This window comes from Nannospalax galili, unplaced genomic scaffold, assembly GCF_000622305.1.
Source record: "Nannospalax galili isolate Female #2095 unplaced genomic scaffold, S.galili_v1.0 scaffold803, whole genome shotgun sequence".
Classification (NCBI taxonomy): Eukaryota; Metazoa; Chordata; class Mammalia; order Rodentia; family Spalacidae; genus Nannospalax; species Nannospalax galili.
In genome coordinates this window covers 787671-805607 of record NW_008349354.1, presented here as the reverse complement: position 1 = coordinate 805607, position 17937 = coordinate 787671, and the positions used below count along the sequence as shown (strand labels likewise).

The window sequence follows — 17937 nt, the reverse complement described above, 5'->3', positions numbered from 1 at the left end:
GGCCACTTTAACATTTGGTTATACTTCCCTTTTGGGTGTTTAAGGACATACAATTGGACCAGATAAACTGATTTGTTTTTACTCTTGAGATTTTTAAGCACAGTCAATAATAGCATTTATGAAGGTGCAAAGATCTTAGCAGTCCTACGGGCAAGAACACAATAGGGGGGGATTATTTATCGGGAAGAGGCAAAAGAGTACCAGCCTCCAGCGCATGGAAAAAAATCTATCCTATAGTATCCAGGAACTTGGGGTTAACTTATCTGCCTTCGAATATTTATGTGATTTCAACCCCTAACACTAGAAGGATAAGGCACATCTGTCTTGAGTTATAGTGTATTCGCATAGGAGTACATGTTTAGATTTAAATACCTGCTATAAACTGCTTTCCAAAAGAAACCTAATACATTCCCCTTTAAGAAAATGATGACAGGAAGCCATTGAAGAATTTTAAGATCTGTGCATTAAATCCTTTAGGAACTGGGCAAAGGATGAGTTTGAAGAGAATGCGATCCAAATAAGATAGGACAGGAAAGCTAAAAACTGCCTGGTCAAGAGACAGGCAGGAGGGATGGGGTTGTAGTTCAGTGATAGAGCACTTACCTAGCATGCCTGAAGCCTTATATTCAATCCCCAGTACTGCTAGAAAAAGAAGAGGGGGAGTGAAAAGGAGGGAGAGAGGGAGAATGAGACACTTGAGTTAGAGGGTCAGAAATAATTCTAAGTTAATAGCAAATGTGAGAGATTGATACTTGATTGGATGTAGGGGTTTAGGAGTTTGCATGACTCCCAGGATTCTATTCTGGCTGAGAATTCACAACATCAAGAATTCTGGAGCTGGGGTGAGGCTGCGTAAAGTGGGAAAAAGTAGTTGAGAGATGATCAGTTTTATCTTGAACTATTGGCTTTTACATTCCCATGAAAAGATGTCAGATTAAGATGCATAAGAAATTGTAAGCACTAATGTGAAAGGTAAGATAAAGTTCATCACTAGAAAAATATAGTTGTAAGTCATGTTTAATATACCCTATACAGAAATAGAAATGGAAGATAATGCCCTCAGGTGATATCCCAAGCTCTTTGCAAGAAGTCCTATGTCTATCTCTGTCTTTTTCCCTAAAGCTCTATGCACAGTAGATTGTGCACAGCAGGCCATGAAGCAGGTTGAGAAATGAGAGAAAGCAGGTTTCAGAGATGACTCTGACTATAGTGCTTGTCTACAGATCTTTAACACTTATGTACAATTTGGGCACATGTCAATAACCCCAGTGCTGAGGAAGCAGAGACACCTTGGTGGATCCCGGAGCTCATCAGCTGCCCAACCTAGCCAATCGATGAACTCCAGGTTTAGTGAGAGACTCTGGCTCAAAAGAATGAGGTGGAAAGTGATCAAGGAAGACAGTTGATATTGACCTGTGGCCTCTACATGTATGTGTATGCATACCTGAACACATACACATGAGCACACACACAGAAGAATACAGACACGCATATATGAATAAATAAAAGAGAGGCTAGAGAGATGGTTCAGTGGGTAAAGTGCTTGATGATCTGAATTCAAATCTGCAGAACTCCCATTGAAAAAAGGCAGACACAGTAGAGCTTGCCTCTGTAATCCCAGCATGCATGTATGGAAAGATGGGAGCAGAGAGGAGAGAATTACTGGAAGGTCACGGGCCAGCTAACCTGATGTCCACAGCAGTGAACAACAAGAGAGAAACTTTCAAACAAGGAGGAAGATCTGAGGTTGTCCTTTGGCCTCCATATACACGCCATGGCATGTGCATGCCTGTACTCGCATACAGACATGAACATACACACACATTCACACACAAATGAATGAGGCCAGAAACTATGAGCGATATGTAATTCCATTGGAAGTCCTTGCACAGTAAAGTCTGAGAAGTAGCGGGTGATCTCTACGTGTTTATGTGACATAACATGGACTTATTTTTCAGCGTGGCTTCATAAAGTAAAAGTGGCGATAACTACTGCCCGCTCTGGCCATAGTAAAATCCCCCAAGGAAATGGGTCTTATTCTGTTGGTTGTACGGACTTGATGTTCAACTATGGTAACAAGGTAATTCTTTACTTTAGTCTGTCTTTATAGTGTAAGGACTTGCCCGGGCTTGCTAGCAGGTGCTACAGCTTGATTTTTGCCCTCACCTGAGAATGACTCATCTTGCCATTTGTGCTGCTTTATATGAAGCTTTGTGCAACTTGACTCACCTCTCAGTTGTTTATTGGCATTGGATTAATTTACCTATGAGCTTATTTTTCCTTTCCTTAATGGCTGAAGCAAGGCTGCTCAGTTTTCTTTTATGCAAAACATAGTTACCCAATTGCTCATCTCTTTCATGATTACATTCAGTCATCCAGCAGCTTAAATGGCTGCCTAGACCTCCTCAAGAGAGATGGAAGCATTACAGCCCCTGCTAATACAATATTCACAGTAGTTATTGGATGACGTTTGAGAGGAAACTTGACTAACAGTGCATTTGTTTCTGCTCCCAACAGAGCACCTTCATGCGTCTGTACTATCCAACCCAAGATCCAGATCGCTTTGACACCATTTGGATCCCAAACAAAGAATACTTTTTTGGTCTCAGTAAATTTCTTGGAACACCCAGGCTTATAGGCAATGTTTTGAACTTCTTATATGGTGAGATTTCTATTGATCCTATTCGGTAGGCTGTAGAATCAAAACAAAATAACAAAGCCCTTTAGAAACAGCAAGTGTTTCAGGCAGGTAAGACTAGTCTTGATTTTCTCCAATCTAAGTTTTTCCTAGAATGATAAAGACAAGATTTCTTCTTTTTTAAAAAAAGTGTGTGTGTGTGTGTGTGTGTGTGTGTGTGTGTGTGTTCATGTGCATATGAGTATGTGTGCATGTTGAGGCCAGAAGACAACCCGGGGTATTGCTCTCATATATACAATCTAGTCTAGCTCCTTTGAGACAGGGTTTCTTAACGGCCTGAAGCTCACCAATTAAGCTAGGCTGACTGACCAGAAAGCCCCAGAGACCCTCCTGCCTCTACTTTCTCAGCAATGGATTATAAGTACACAGTACCTCATCTGGCATTTTTACATGGGTCCTGGGTATAGAATTCAGGGCTTCATGCTTGCAAGACAAACTCTACAAAATGAGCTGCCTCCCCAGCCTGAAGGACAGGATTGCTTAAGGACTTGGACAACTTTGAAAGAAGCAAGAGGTCTTTCTCATTTTGTCCATTCTGAATTTGATGGGATGGGTTACTCTAACGTCTTCCTATGACTGTCTCTCAGTTTACCTTCTTACATCCTGTGGGGGAAGACACAATGTGGTCAGAGTAGCAGGTTGTCTGGAAGGATCACTACCCTACACACTTTGTGTTGGACAAGAATAGAAAGTAGAAGTTAGGCCCAGCCAATTTACTTGTTATAAAAGAAGAGACCCATGGCTGGAGAGATGGTTCAGTGCTTAAAAACAGTGGCTGCTCCTGCAGAGGACCCAGGTTCAATTTCCAGCACCCACATGGTGGCTAACAGCCATCCGTAACTCCATTTCCAGGGTATCTGGCACCGTCTTCTGGCCTCCACAGGCATTGTACACATGTAGTACACTTCCATACATGCAGGGAAAACATCATATACATAAAATAAAAATAAATAAATTTTAGAAAGTATTTTAAAAAAGAAGAGACCCCATGCCCATCACCTGTTCCCAAGGGACCAGCTTCACTTTTACTGATCTGATGTAGGTGGATTTGTCATTTATTCTGTCTGCATTACACCAGAAGAAGCTTTGCTTTCCTAACATCTGTTAGACCAGATGTTAACTTGGTCTGACGTTAATTATGTCATCACATTTGTCCTTCAAAATTTGTGATGTTTAGAATTTACTTTGTCTTTGGGTTTTCTTAAAAACTACTCTAAAACAGAAAATGCCATAGGTAGTACACATCTGTATAGCGTGGAGTAATTTATCTCACTTCCACAGCAATCATTGTGTTCAGTCTTCATAGCTATACATTCATTTGATAGATAAGAAGATTAAATATAAATGACTGATAACAATAATGATGACAATAACAATTGAGATATGAAGGAAGGGAGGGCAAGCTTGTCCATTTCTCAAACCCCTTACTATGTGATTGGACAGGTATTGTATGTGCAGGTCCCTGTATATATAACAGCTACATAGTACCTGCATAAAAAGTACCTGTATAAATAGTGTATACACACACACATACACACACACACACACACACACACACACACAGGCACACATATGCACACAGAGTACCTAATTAAACAAAACACTGACTAAAACGCTGTGAGCTTATTCTTAGTCCTTTCATTTTATACAAGAGGAATCAGAAGCTAAGGGTGTCAGAAGACCTTTCCCAAGGTCAGTAACTAGTCAATGGTAGCTTCATGCACACAGCTGAGTGTGAAGTCAGTGGCCTCTCCATCTTTTGCTGGTCCATGATGCATCATGAAAAGAGCCCCTAGTTCACAGATTCTAGATCTCAGTATAATATTCTAAGACTTCCTGCATGGTTCAATTTTAGAATGCTCCCTTTGGCCTTCAAAGTGGTAATAAGAGCAGCCTTCTAGAATATACTTGTAAGTAGGAAAATCTCTCTAAGTTCAGAATTCTCAGTGAGAACTGGTAGTTGATGGATGTGTGGTATGAGAAAAATCTCTAGTTGGTGAGTGTCTAGTATCTGGCTTTTTAGTAAGTATACTAATTCTTAAAATCAGTTAAGAATTCCATGGTTTGGAGATTTGTGGTAAGGAAATGTAAGCTAAATTAATTAGCAATGGTCAAACCATTAATTTGTTTCCTGCTATTGTCCAGGTTCGATAAAAACTCCCGCGAACTGGAATTCTCCTTTGAAGACTGGTGAAAAATATCCACTAATTGTTTTCTCTCATGGTCTTGGAGCATTCAGGTAACACTTGGGAGACAGAACAGTTTTAGTCTCAAGCCATCAGTGACCTGAAAATAGAATATCAGATTTCAGAATGCTATCTTGGCCCTTGTCCTGTGGAGTGGGGTTCCACAGAAATTGACTGCAGGGTGACCAAGATGGTGAAGAGTAAAGGTGTCAAACCTGATGATCCAAGTTTGATCCCCTGGACCCACATGATGGAAGAGGTGAACCAACTCCCACAAGTTGTCCTCTGACCTACACATGTGCATGCACACATGGACGAACACACATATACACAGAGAGAGAGACAGAGAGGTAGAGAAACAGAGAGAGAGTCTCTCACCTATACAACAAATTTCTGGTTGTTGGCATGTTCAGAAACCTATTCAATATTGCTCAATTTTCTCAGGAGCCCATATGGGAATCTCCACTCACATTTTAAGAGGCTGTGGATCAGGCAACAAGACTCCCTAAGGATTTCATTTGCAGGGTTTTAGGCAGGATTAAGCCAGGCAAACAAAGGGAGTGCTTGAGAGGAAGGAGCCTGTGTGATTGTTCTGTGTTGTGCCAAGTCATTGAGAGCATCCTTCAGCTTAGCTTTCACTTGAACATGGTGATGGACGCTAAGGGGCAGGGCCTGGATGGCATATTTAGACCCATGATCTTAGCCAAAAGACTGAGAAGCCATGGATGGGGACCTTAGGAAGCTGTACTGTCTGTAGCCTGGTATCCTAGGAACATTCCCCTAACTGCCACACCTGCTTTACTTTCTCAACTATCCACTCTCTGTCCCCCTTTTCTACATGAAAGTTCAATAAAATAAAAGGTGCTAAGCTGGGAAGAACTTTGGTAGTACCTACAATAAAAAAAAAATATCTTCAACATTTTGATCATAGTCTGGATAACTATTTGATTTCTCTGTATTAGTGATTGACAAATTGGAATTCAAGCACCAGATCTAGCCTGCTCTCTAGGAGAGTTTGCTTGGTGCATAGCCATACCCATTTGGTTTTCACTTTGCCAATGGACACTTCTGTGCTCCAGCATCAGGATTGAGAAGATGTCATGCTTGTAAACCTGGAATTATCTGCTCTGACCTTCAGCAAAACGGTTGGCAGCTTCCCGAGTAGGCCGTGTCCCCTTCCTGTGTCATCAGCAGTAGACTACATAGCTCCTAGACATCCCCTTTGTATTTTTTAGAGGCATTATCTATTGAATACACGATGTGAGAAAACCTTGTAGAGGAAGGATATGTGAAAGACAGTGTGGATATGACTGTTCAGCACATGGTTATTTAACCACATCTCACAATCTGATGATTTCAATAACACTAAGCATGTGCTAAGTAGTTACCTTATTTTCACTGAAGATGCATGAACTCACTTGATCCTTACCTTGGAGGGAAAGCCACACTAGAGCATCATCTTTTACAGATAAGAGCCAAGGCAGAGAAAACTCAAGGGTCCTATGCAAGTTATACAGTTAGGAAGTAGCAGAGCCATCACTCAAAGCCAGTGGGCAAATTGAGGGTCCATTCTCCAACCTGCCTTCCTACATCATTGCCTTGTGGAAACCTTGTATCCAGGGTTGGAGAGATGGCTCAGTGATGAAGAGCACTTGCTGCTCTTCCAAAGGACCTGCATTTAGTTTCCTACAACCGTGACAGAAGCTGTAAGTCTAGCTCCAGGGTATCAGATGCTCTCTTCTGACCTCTACAGGCACACACATGCATGTGCATGTACACACACACACACACACACCTTACCTCTATCTTAAAGTAAGGTTCTTGTTCTTAGTGCCATTTCATAGGTAAAAGCAAATTTTATTAATTATCTAAAATTCAGATGGATAATAAGTGGCGGTCAAGATTTTTAAACCTCATATTCTAAGAGTCAATATTTATAATCACTGTACTATTGACTCAGAGTTCCATGAATTCAGTATTCTTGACGTTTTGGACTAAACAGCTGCTTGCTTTAGAGGCCCGTCCTTTGTATGACAGAGTGTTTGGCAGTCTCCCTCTACTCACTATCCTTCCCTCCAGTGATATCAACTACATCCTGAGGGGCAAGTTCACACCCTGTAGGAACCAGAGATTGCCAATCTAGCCCAGTGTGCTGAGCAGGGTGTAATGTACCCCCACACTGCTCGTTTTCTTAGTGGATCCAGGGTGTAATGTACCCCCACACTGCTCGTTTTCTTAGTGGATCCAGGTTTGTAATCATGGTTGGTAGTTGTAATGCTTCCCCCTTTTTGCTTCCTAGGACAATTTATTCTGCTATTGGCATTGACCTGGCATCACATGGGTTTATAGTTGCTGCTGTGGAGCACAGGTATGTACCCTGTGTATGTCAAATACAGGGAATGCGAATGCCCTTAACTGTACTTGAAACTATCATATAAGTTAATGAGAAATGTGGGTGGAATTTTACATGACGACAACAGAAAGAGATCAAACTATGTTGTCAAAATGTTAAAAGCGGGTAACAGTTTGAGAGTGGTTAAAGCCTGCTATGGACTAAGTGGCATGTTTAATATATATATATTTTGATATATTGTCTCACTCTGTTAGTCTTCATAACAATCCCATGAGATACCTATTATTGTTCTTGTTTTAAGGAAGATGGACATGAAGGCAACCCAAGTAATTGGCCCAAGTCACACAGCTGTTTGGTGGCAATGCTGGGATTTGACTTCAGAGAGTAGTTTTGTTTTGTTTTGCAATACCTGGGTTTGAACCTGGGGCTTTGTGCCTGTCAGACAAGGTCTGTAGCACTGAGTTGTATCCCAGCCCATGAGAGTTGGTTTTCAATACAGCCAACATTGCCCTCAAGGGTTGTGAGGATGGAACAGGTTTTTGCATTCAACTGGGACAACCATCAAGTCCTTTTCCTAATGAAAGAAAAGGGAGTCAACAGATCAGAGGAAAATTGAGTCAAGGAGTTGAGGAGCACAGGCAGATGAGGAAGGAGAGTAATTAAATCCGTGTGTATTGCAGAGATGGATCTGCATCTGCGACTTACTATTTTGAGGACCAGGCTGCTGCAGAAATCAAAGATAGGTCTTGGTTTTATCTCAAAACAGTAAAACAAGAGGAGGCAGAAAAAGTACGGAAAGAGCAGGTATGTTTAAGCGGGAGCAGAGATAGCTTGGTGGCCTTCAACGTGTGATCAAAATGACATTTCTTAATATTTATTTTACATAAGGCACACTATACTACTAACAGAAGATTCCCTGAGTGGTGAAAATTCCCTTTGTGAAATGTCTGGTTCACAGTGAAAAGGACAAAGAAGAAATCTGGGAGATGACTGTGAAAACTCAGAATTCTCTTTGGTTAAAATTTCTAGCTTTAGAATTTCAAAACTGGTAGAAAATAAATTAATAGGTCCTCAGCCCTCAGAGGCAGTGTAAAAAAGGCTTCAAGGAGGTAGCATACAATAGCGTTAAGAGTGCAAATCTTAAAGTCCACTCATCTGTGTTTGAATGCTAGCGCCATCATTTGGTGGTGAAGTGGTGCTGTCCAATCACATCTCGTGTTTTGATGTGCTACAAAATAGTGTTTAATAAGCATATCTATCTCTCAGGGCTATTGGGGCAGTTATTGTGATGAGGCCCACTGGCTACTTCTGCATCTTGGGTGTGTTACAGATGGGCATTTAGGTCCATCTGCTTTTCATTGAGATAAGGTACTATGTTGCCTTGGAACTGAAACATCCCCTTCCACAGGGAGGGAGACTCATTAAGACTCAGAAAACTAAGGAAACTTGTAGACTTCAGGAAACTCAGAGAGCTACAAGAGTCACAGGGCTCCTCTCCAAAGTTATATAGGCAGTATACAATTTCTGGTAGACAGAAGACTCCGGTGGAACTCAAGGGATACAAAGTTTGTGAGTAGTCACCCAAGCGGCTCTAAGTAACCCTGTACTAAATGCACTGATTCACCAAGGTAGATTTGGGCGGAATAATTCCTCCATCTGTCAGTGTCCTCTCTGAAATGAATAGACTTGTTCACATCTCCCCAGCAAAAGTCGAGTAACACAGGTATTAGTAAATAATTATTAGAAACCCAAACAGAAACCCAAAGAAGTCACGCAGTAGGTGTGCAATAGGTGAGTATTGCCCACCTGCCAAGCTGGTGCCCTGTCCCAGAACTTGCTTGGATTCCTGTCACTTTTCATTCGACTCTACACAAACATTAAAGTGTTATATCTTACTTTGTTGTTTCCTCCTTCCATTAATCATATTAGGTCCAGCAAAGAGCAAAGGAGTGTTCCCAGGCTCTCACTGCGATTCTTGACATTGAACATGGAAGGCCAAAGGAGAATGTATTAGGTTCAGAGTTTGATGTGGAACAGCTGAAGGTGAGTTTTAGCAGAGCAATTTCTTCCTGTCGCTGTGGTTCTGGATTCTTGATGGTCTGGTTTTTGGTTGTGTCACAAGGTTCATGACAGAGAGCTATGTTATGATTATCTTTAATTGTTATTTTGACACCACCTAGAGTCTCCATGTGGGGTTATCTAAATTGGGTTGATGCAGATGTGTCTGTAGGAGATTGTCTTAATTATTGTGGGAAGAAACAGTTCAACGTGGGCAGCACTATTTCCTAGGCAGGAGGGTCCTGAAATGTGTGACAGTGGAGAAATCTAGCTGAGCACAAGCAAGCAAGCCAGCATCCATTTTTCCCTACTCTTGACTGTGGGTATGATGTGACCAGCTGTTTAAGCTTCTGCTGCCTTGACTTCCCTGCTCTCATGGACTTGTGAGCTAAAATAAACCTTTTCTTTTTTTTACCCTAAATTGCTTTGTATCAGGGTATTTTATCACAGTAACAGAAATGAAACAAAAACAGGCTGTAATTCACCTGTGTGTCACACACCCACCCACGCACACATATGCGTGCACCAGTGCAAGTAAAACAGACAGCAATGAAAATTTCATCTGGTGGAACTGTAAATAAAACAGCCAACAGTCCATTTTGAGCTGAAAAAATGGCAATTTCATATGGTTCAACTTCATACTTCCAGAGGAAATATGATTTGTTATACAACCCTGGCATCATTTTAGGCTTGATCTTAAAGAATTAGCCAAAGGTTTTGGATGAAATTTTCAGAGGGGTAGAAGAATGTGGAGTGAATGGCATGTGTGGTGGGTGTTGGTGGCTGTGTGTGGTGGGAATTGGTGGGAAGGGTACCAACTGAAAGCAATTTGGTTTGGGAATAAGATGATGGTCTATTTTTCAGATATAATCAAGAGTTGACTGTCCCCCAGTGAGCCACCTTCTGTCTCCATGCCTTTGTGATGTCCCCTTGGCCTGACACTCTCTTCTCCTTGACTAACTGCTGCCCAATATTCAACACTCAGGCCAAACATCATCCCCTCCAATAAGCCCATGTGGACCCCAGAGTCCAAACAAGGCCTGGGTTAGCTGTTGTATGTGCCTCTGGCCTCCTGGTATTGGAGGGTATTGTATTGGGCCTCTTTGTCACTTTTTCCCATGATAGACTGTGAGCTCACTGACAATGACATTACAACGTTGGGCATGGATCAGATGTTCAATAAGTATTCATGGAATGAATAAACTGAATGAATAAACAAGGGGTGAGGTGAGTCAGAAAGCACAGGTGTTCAAGTGACAGGGGTAGGTGTTAAAGAACATTAAATTTACCTCTGAACTGTGTGCGTGTGTTTCATTTTTTGAGACAAGGTCTCATATTCTTCAGACTGGCCTTGAATGCTATGAAACCAAGGATGACCTTGAACTCTTGCTCTTTTGCCTCCATAACCTAAGTGTTGGAATTGAAGGCATGTCCTACTATACCTAGTTTGCTTCTGAACTTTTATTTATTTATTTATTTATTTATTTATTTTGGTCTTTTTGAGACAGGGTCTCCCAATAGCCCCAGCTGGCCTGGAACTCACTATGTAGACCAGACTGGCCTCAAATTCACAGAGATCCGACTGCCTCTGCCTCCCGAGTGCTGGGATTAAAGGTGTGCTGCCATGCCCAGCTGCTTCTGAACTTTTACCAAATATACATACATGTACATATATATCCACATATATACATATGTGTGTATGTCTAAAGCATATGTATACATATATCCTATTTTCTAAATAATCAAGGCACTTAACTAGACCTGCCAAATGAATGGTAACTGTGTGATTGACAAAGTAATTTCACCTACTCGAACTCCAGGTGAGATAATAACAAACTGTTACACTTTTTAACCTAGGGTTCCATCGATATGAATAGAATAGCAGTGATTGGACATTCTTTTGGTGGAGCCACTGTTATTCACGCCCTTGGTGAAGACCGAAGATTCAAGTAAGAGAATAACATGAAACAAGAGAACAGAAAACTGTTGGAAAGGGGGGTGGGTAGGAGGTAATTTTTCTGAAATTTTTTAGGGTTTATAAATCTTGGTTGTTTCATTTATTTATTTTGTTCCCATCAAGTTTATAAATGTTCCTAGGCAGAAACCATTTATCTGTCCTGCAGTTTAAACTACCCCCTTGTAGGGCTGGAGAGATGGCTCAATGGTTAAGAACACTGACTGTTCTTGCAGAAGACCCGGGTTTAAATCCCAGCACCCACATGGCAGCTAACGACTATCTGTAACTCCAGTTCCAGGGTATCCGACAGCCTCTTCTGTCCTCTGCGGGCACTGCACGACACAGGTGCACTTACCTACATGCAGGCAATACATACATACACATAAAAATAATAAATAATAATTTTTTAAAAAAACTACCCCCTTGCTATTGTGAATAGAATAGCAATAAACATGGGCATGTAACTATCTCTGTGGTAGGATATGAGTCTTTTGGGTGTATGCCCTGTAACATGGTATAGCTGGGTAATAGGCAGCTCTGTTTTTAGCTTTTGACAAACCTCCACACTGATTTCCATAGTGGTTGCAGTAGGGTACACTTCCGCTGACAGAGGATAAAGCTTCCCCTTCCCGATACCCTTTCAACCACTTGTTGCCATTTGTTTTCTTTTTTAAATTATTTATTGATTTATTTTTATTTTATGTGTATGAGTGGTTTTCCTGCATGCATGTAAGTGCATGCATGTGTGCAATGCCCATGGAGGCCAGAAAATGGTGTCAGATCCCCTGAATCTGGAGGTACAGATGGTTGTTAGCCGCCATGTAGATGATGGGAACTCAACCTAGGTCCTCCGCAAGTGCAGCCAGTGCTTTTAACCACCGAGCATCTCTACAGCCATGTTTTCCTGATGACAGCGTTCTGACTGGGATGAGATGGAATCTCAAAGTAGTTTTAATTTGTATTTCCCTATGGCCAAGGATATTGAACACTTTAAAAATATTTATTAGGCATTTGTGTTTTTCTTTTGAAAATTCTTATGTTCCTTAGTTCGTTAAAAAAAATCAGGTTTTTGTGTTGCTTAGTTTTTAAAAGTTCTTTATATATTCATGTTCTCTTTCATATGTGGATCTTAGCTTCTGATATATATATTCCCCTTTGAGAGTGAATGTATGTGGAGGCTAGGAAATTTGAGAGAGGTAGATGGGAGAAAGGAAAGAGAAAAGAGAGACTTTAAGGGAGAGGGAAGGGGTGGGAGGATAAGCAAACAGGTGATTTCAAAGGTTTAAGTGGGGAAGAAGATGCGGGGAGAGGAGACAGTTGAAGGAGGGCCATCCAAAACTATGTGTGCCCAAACATGCCATAGGGAAATCTGCAACTTTGGAAACTAATTAAAAAACAAATTCTCCTACCCCATAACATTTCCCCATTATCTTTATCTATGAAGGGCTTAACCTTTTCATGTGGCATTGTACAATAACAACGGTAATATTGCCATAGTGTTTCCAGGCTTTTACCAGATAATGGAAATTTTTATTAGTTTTTTTTTTCTTCCATTTTTAAGAGGGAACTAAGTTAAAATGTCATTGCTTTGGGGCACTCAGGTATACATACCCACACACAGACACATATATACACATAATTCAAAATAAAATACACTTTTAAAAACTTCGGAGACAAAGGAGAAATGGTATGTATGTTGTAAGTTTTCAGAAATCCCTTAGCTTTTGAAAAATAATTACTACTAATTTTTAAGTTTATTTTAAAAACTATGTTACAAAATATGAATCTGAAAACTTTTCAAGGAATGCCCTTCTTTACTTTGCAATACTTGAAGACTGCTTGAAGGAAATGACCATGTAATGGCAGGTTAGCTCTGTTACAAAGCTAATTAAGCCCCTGCACACTGATGTATAATATCTCTTAAACCCATGAGATCAGAAATAAGGTGGTGTGATAGAAAGGACTCTGCTGGGTGGGGTGTAATAAATCTTTCTCCATTGTCAACATCTGCAGGTGTGGTATTGCTCTTGATGCGTGGATGTTTCCAGTGAGTGATGATCTGTATTCCAAGATCCCACAGCCCCTCTTCTTTATCAACTCTGCAAAATTCCAGTCTCCTAGTGCTATAATAAAAATGAAAAAATTCTACCAACCTGATAAGGAGAGAAAAATGATTACAATCAGGTAAGTGTGAGTGATTCAGCTCACCATGCAGAGCAGAACCTTGAACCTGGATGGATTTGATTTTTAATTTTAATAAGAAGGTTATAGATCATTTACTTCTTCCGTACTCTTATGCTTACTCTTTTGATTTAAAAAAATATTAAAAATACTGTTTTTATTGATTCTTTGAGAAGTCCATACAATGTATTTTCATCATATTCAGACCCTCTCCTCCAGCTCCTCTTAGATCTACACCTACCTCCCTAGCCCCCTCACGTATGTCCTCTATTATTTTTTTTCCACTGCCTATCAAGTCTAATTTGTGTTTCCTAAATGCTCTTGGGTGTGGGTCCATCCCTGGAGGCCTGGTCAACCTACCTGGAGTCACAGCCTTAAAAAAACTGTCTCTCTCTCTCCCAGAACTATCAGTTGCCAGTTCCTCAGCTAGGCCTGGGCTTCTTGTCCACCTCCCTCCTCCATGCTGGGTTTTGTCTGGTGTGGGCTTGAGCACATGTTGTGCATGCTGTCACAGCACTGTGACTTTGTGTGTACAACTGCCCTGTTGTGTCTGGAAAGCACGGTTTCTTTGCATTCATCCACCACCTCTGGCTTTTAAAAAGCTCCACTCCCTTTTCTACAATAATTCCTGAGTCTTGGTAGGAGAGTGTGTGATATAGGTGGCCCATTAAGGGCCCAGAACTCTTTCGTCTCTTATTTTTGCATGTTGATCAGCTATGGGTCTCTGTGTTCATTGTCATCTGTACAAGAAGCAGCTTCTCTGGTAAGAGTTGAGAAATGCACTAATCAGTGGGTATAACAATTAAGTGTAAGTTTAATAAGCTGTTCATTTAGCAGCGTGGAAGCAGTAGGTTCTCTTCTATTGCCTGGGACCTGCCTAACCACAGGTTGTTGGCTCTGATAACAGTACTAGGTATGGGCTTCATCTTGGGAAGCTGACCTTAAATTTGAACACAAAGTGGGTAGTTACTCCCATAACATATGTGCCGCTACTGCACCAATGGGTGTATCTTGCCAGGCCAGTCATTATTGTAGCTCAGAAGGTTCATAGCTGCATAAGGCTGATGATTACTTTTCTCTTCTGGCAGCATGCATAGCACCTTCCAGCACTATGAAAGCTAGGCAGTAGAGATGAAGCTTCAAAGTCAGTACTCACTTGATTTCTCCATGTTTGTTCTACAACTCACATATGCAGTATATTCAGCAATAGGTTCTTACCATCATGTTCTGGAGGGTGGCCAGGAGCAATGGCAATAGCCAGCATTGTCTGAGGGTTTATGGAACTCCTTCTGGTCAACAACTCCAAAAGAGGGAGACCATTCCTTGCATTTCCAAGAACACTTTCTAGCCTGTGGTGTCTGGTAGGGGCATTGTCACCTGTTATAGAGTAACTCCATTTAAACTTTTTATGTATGTATATACACCTTCTATAGTAGTAGGTTTGCATGTGCTTTTTTCAAAAAACTTTTAAAGTTAGTTATCCCTCCACATATTCCCTCCTCTACCCTGCCTTCCCATTCCTTGTCCCATTTAACCTTTCTTATTTCATTATCCAGGCTATACTTTAAGTCAGTGTGCATTCTCTCTTCCTACCATGGTCTCTAACTAGTTTCCTGAGCTCTATGGCTTTTCAAATTGAAAGCACACCTAAAGACTCACAGCTGGTATTCACATATGAGAGAGAACATGTGACATTTGTCTTTCTGGGCCTGGGTTACCTCACTCAAGATAATTGTTTCCAATTCCACACATTTAGCTCAGAATTTCATTTTTTTTTTCTTAAGAGATGACCAATATTCTGTTGTATAAATTTCCATTATCTATTCATCTGTTGATGGACATCTAGGTTGTTTCCAGTTCCTGGACATTGTGAATAGAACAGCCATGAACACGGATGAACAGGTATCTCTGTAGTAGGACAGAGTCCTTTGGGTATATGCCTAAGAGGACTATGGCTGGATCATGTAGTAGATCTATTTCTAGTGTTTTAAGGAACCTTTACCCTTATTTTTATAGAGGCTGAACCCATTTGCACTTACACCAGCAGTAAATAAGTGTTCCCTTTTTCCCAACTCCTCAGCAGAATTTCTCATTGATTTTTGGATCTTAGTCATTCTGACTAGGGTAAGATGAAATTTCAAAGTACTTTTAATTTCCATTTCTCTGAGGATGCTTAACATTTTAAAAAATATTGCTCAGCCCCTTGCATTCATCTTTTGAGAACTCTGTTTCATTCCTTGCCCCAATATTTAATTGGGTTCTTTTTGATGTTTAGTTTTTTTGTGTTCTTTCTATATTATGACTACTAACCCTCTGCCAGATTTATATTTGGTCTGGTAAAGATTTTTTTCCCATTCTGTAGGATGCCTCCTTACTTGAATAACAGTGTCTTTTGTTTGCCTGCATGTATGTAAGTGCACCACAGATACCTGGTGCCCTCAGAGGCAAGAAGAGGGCAACAGATACCCCAGAACTAAAGTTACAGTTTGTGAGCTGCCATGTGGGTGCTGGGAACTGAACTCAGATCCTCTGCAAAAGCAGCAAGTACTCTTAACCACTGAGCCATCTCTCCACCCCCAGATTTACTCTTTTTAGAACCACAATGGTTTTAGAGTTGATACTGTACAGAGTGTTTATATTGGCAGTTTAAATTTATATTAAGCTATATGCTATTTTTATCTAAGCATGTGAACAGTTCTGCACATTTTGGGAGAATCTGATGGGGTAGATGAATGGGGACAATCCCATACTTAATACTAGGCAATGGACTGTTTAAGGAAAAAGTCAGAGCATCCATTGTGTTTATCTGTTGTGAAATTGTGTGAGTTTATAAGTGCCCCAAAGCTATAAATGGATCCCCTTAAATGATAGACATATCCTTATTTTGTCAATATGAAAAAGAACTCCTGAAATAGTTTTAAACTGACAACAAGATCTTACAAAGTGGGGTTAGAGAAATGGCTCAGTGGTTAGGAGTGTTTACTGCTTGCTCTTGTAGAGGACTGGAGATCAGAGCCCAGCCCCCAGTATCAGGCAACTCACAAACTACTGTAACTACAGCTTCAGGGCATCAGATGCCCTTTACTGGATCCTGCTGTCACCTGCATGCATGTACATACATATACACATCCACATCTACATAAATATAAATCTGTTAAAAAATCTGATGTTCTTCCACTCACTTTGACACTTTGAGCCCTGCTCCCTGAGAGCCCAGCAGTGCACTAAAGTAAGACCTGCCTCAGGCCAGCCCCCACACAGCCTCTTGAAGTCTCCACCTTTCTCTCTACACCTTCTTCATTGTAGCTCAAGACTTGACTCCTCCAGCCTTGGCTTCCATGATCTACCCTTCTCTGGAGATGTTTCCCTTGTTATTGATAACTCTTTCCTTTTCCTCCTGAATCATCCCTCAGATCAATCTAGATCTCTGTTCTCAGCTCTCAGGACACTTATTTGCTTTATGTTTTTAATACTCAGGTTTCACCTGGAACATAGGGAAGAGGTGATGGGAATTGGATGTCACTGTTTGGAGCTTTAGTTGAATAAAAGAATGACAGTTGGCTTCTAAGCACTGCCAAGGGATGAGAAGAGCTTTCCTGAGTGGGGCTGGTGTGATACTGTGTTTTTTTTTTTAAGATATATTTTTATTTTATGGATTACTGTTTGCCTGTATCCATGTATGTGACATGGGCATGCCTGGTGCATGTGAAGGCCAGAATAGGGCATCAGATACCCTGAAACTGGAGTTACCGACTGTTGTAAACTGCCATGGGGATGCTGGGAACTGAAGCCCAGTCTTCCACAAGAGCATCAGGTGCTCTTATCTGCTGAGACATCTCTCTAGCCCCTGATAATGTGTTTTCTAACCTTGGAGTTTCTTGAGAACTAAGCAATCTAGGAAGAGGTGTCCTATTACAAGTTGGGAAAGTACAGAATCTGCCTGACATTGTAGTTGAAACCTTTGGAGTAGATGGAATTGCAAAATGAGAAAATAACACTAGTCTGAGAATAAAGTCTTAAGGAATGCCTACAAGAGCAAAGGGCTAGTGAGTAGCACAGGGTGGTCATGGTCAGAAAGGAGAGTCAAGGCCAAGGAGATGCTGAAAATGTGCAATGTGCCCCAAAGGTAATAAAAAAGAACTAAAAGATACTGTTTTATTTGATTTTAGTCTGTTGATAAATTAGAGAGCTATGTTAGTGGTATTTATAAGTTGCTTAAAGTTAAATATGTGGATGATTCTTTTAAAGAAAAATCTATAGCCCAAACTGTTTCGACTTGCTACACACTAGCTAACACTACTCTTTATATGGAAACTGTGTCTGTACACTTTATTTTTCCATTTGTGTGTGTGGTATGCATGGGTGTATATGCATGTTTGCACGTGTGTGGTTGTATGTGTGTGTGTAAAGTTAAGTGGTGGGGGTCTGTAGTACGCTCTGTCTCTGAGATTATGATCCTTTCAACACATACTACATAGACTCCATAGACTCAGAAAATTCTAGT

The 17937-nt window shown here is 40.9% G+C and overlaps 1 protein-coding gene across 3 annotated transcripts in view; it reads left to right on the top strand.

Annotated features, from left to right (window-relative positions):
- Positions 1-17937, top strand: part of Pla2g7 (phospholipase A2 group VII) — a 37880-nt gene that overhangs the window by 18325 nt on the left and 1618 nt on the right. For all 3 annotated transcript variants that reach the window (XM_008846723.3, XM_008846724.3, XM_029570224.1), the window contains 8 exons: positions 1959-2080; positions 2518-2662; positions 4844-4937; positions 7184-7252; positions 7918-8041; positions 9167-9280; positions 11153-11244; positions 13266-13436. In XM_008846723.3, coding sequence (XP_008844945.1) covers positions 1959-2080; positions 2518-2662; positions 4844-4937; positions 7184-7252; positions 7918-8041; positions 9167-9280; positions 11153-11244; positions 13266-13436 — 931 coding nt within the window. The remainder of the gene's footprint in view (positions 1-1958; positions 2081-2517; positions 2663-4843; positions 4938-7183; positions 7253-7917; positions 8042-9166; positions 9281-11152; positions 11245-13265; positions 13437-17937) is intronic.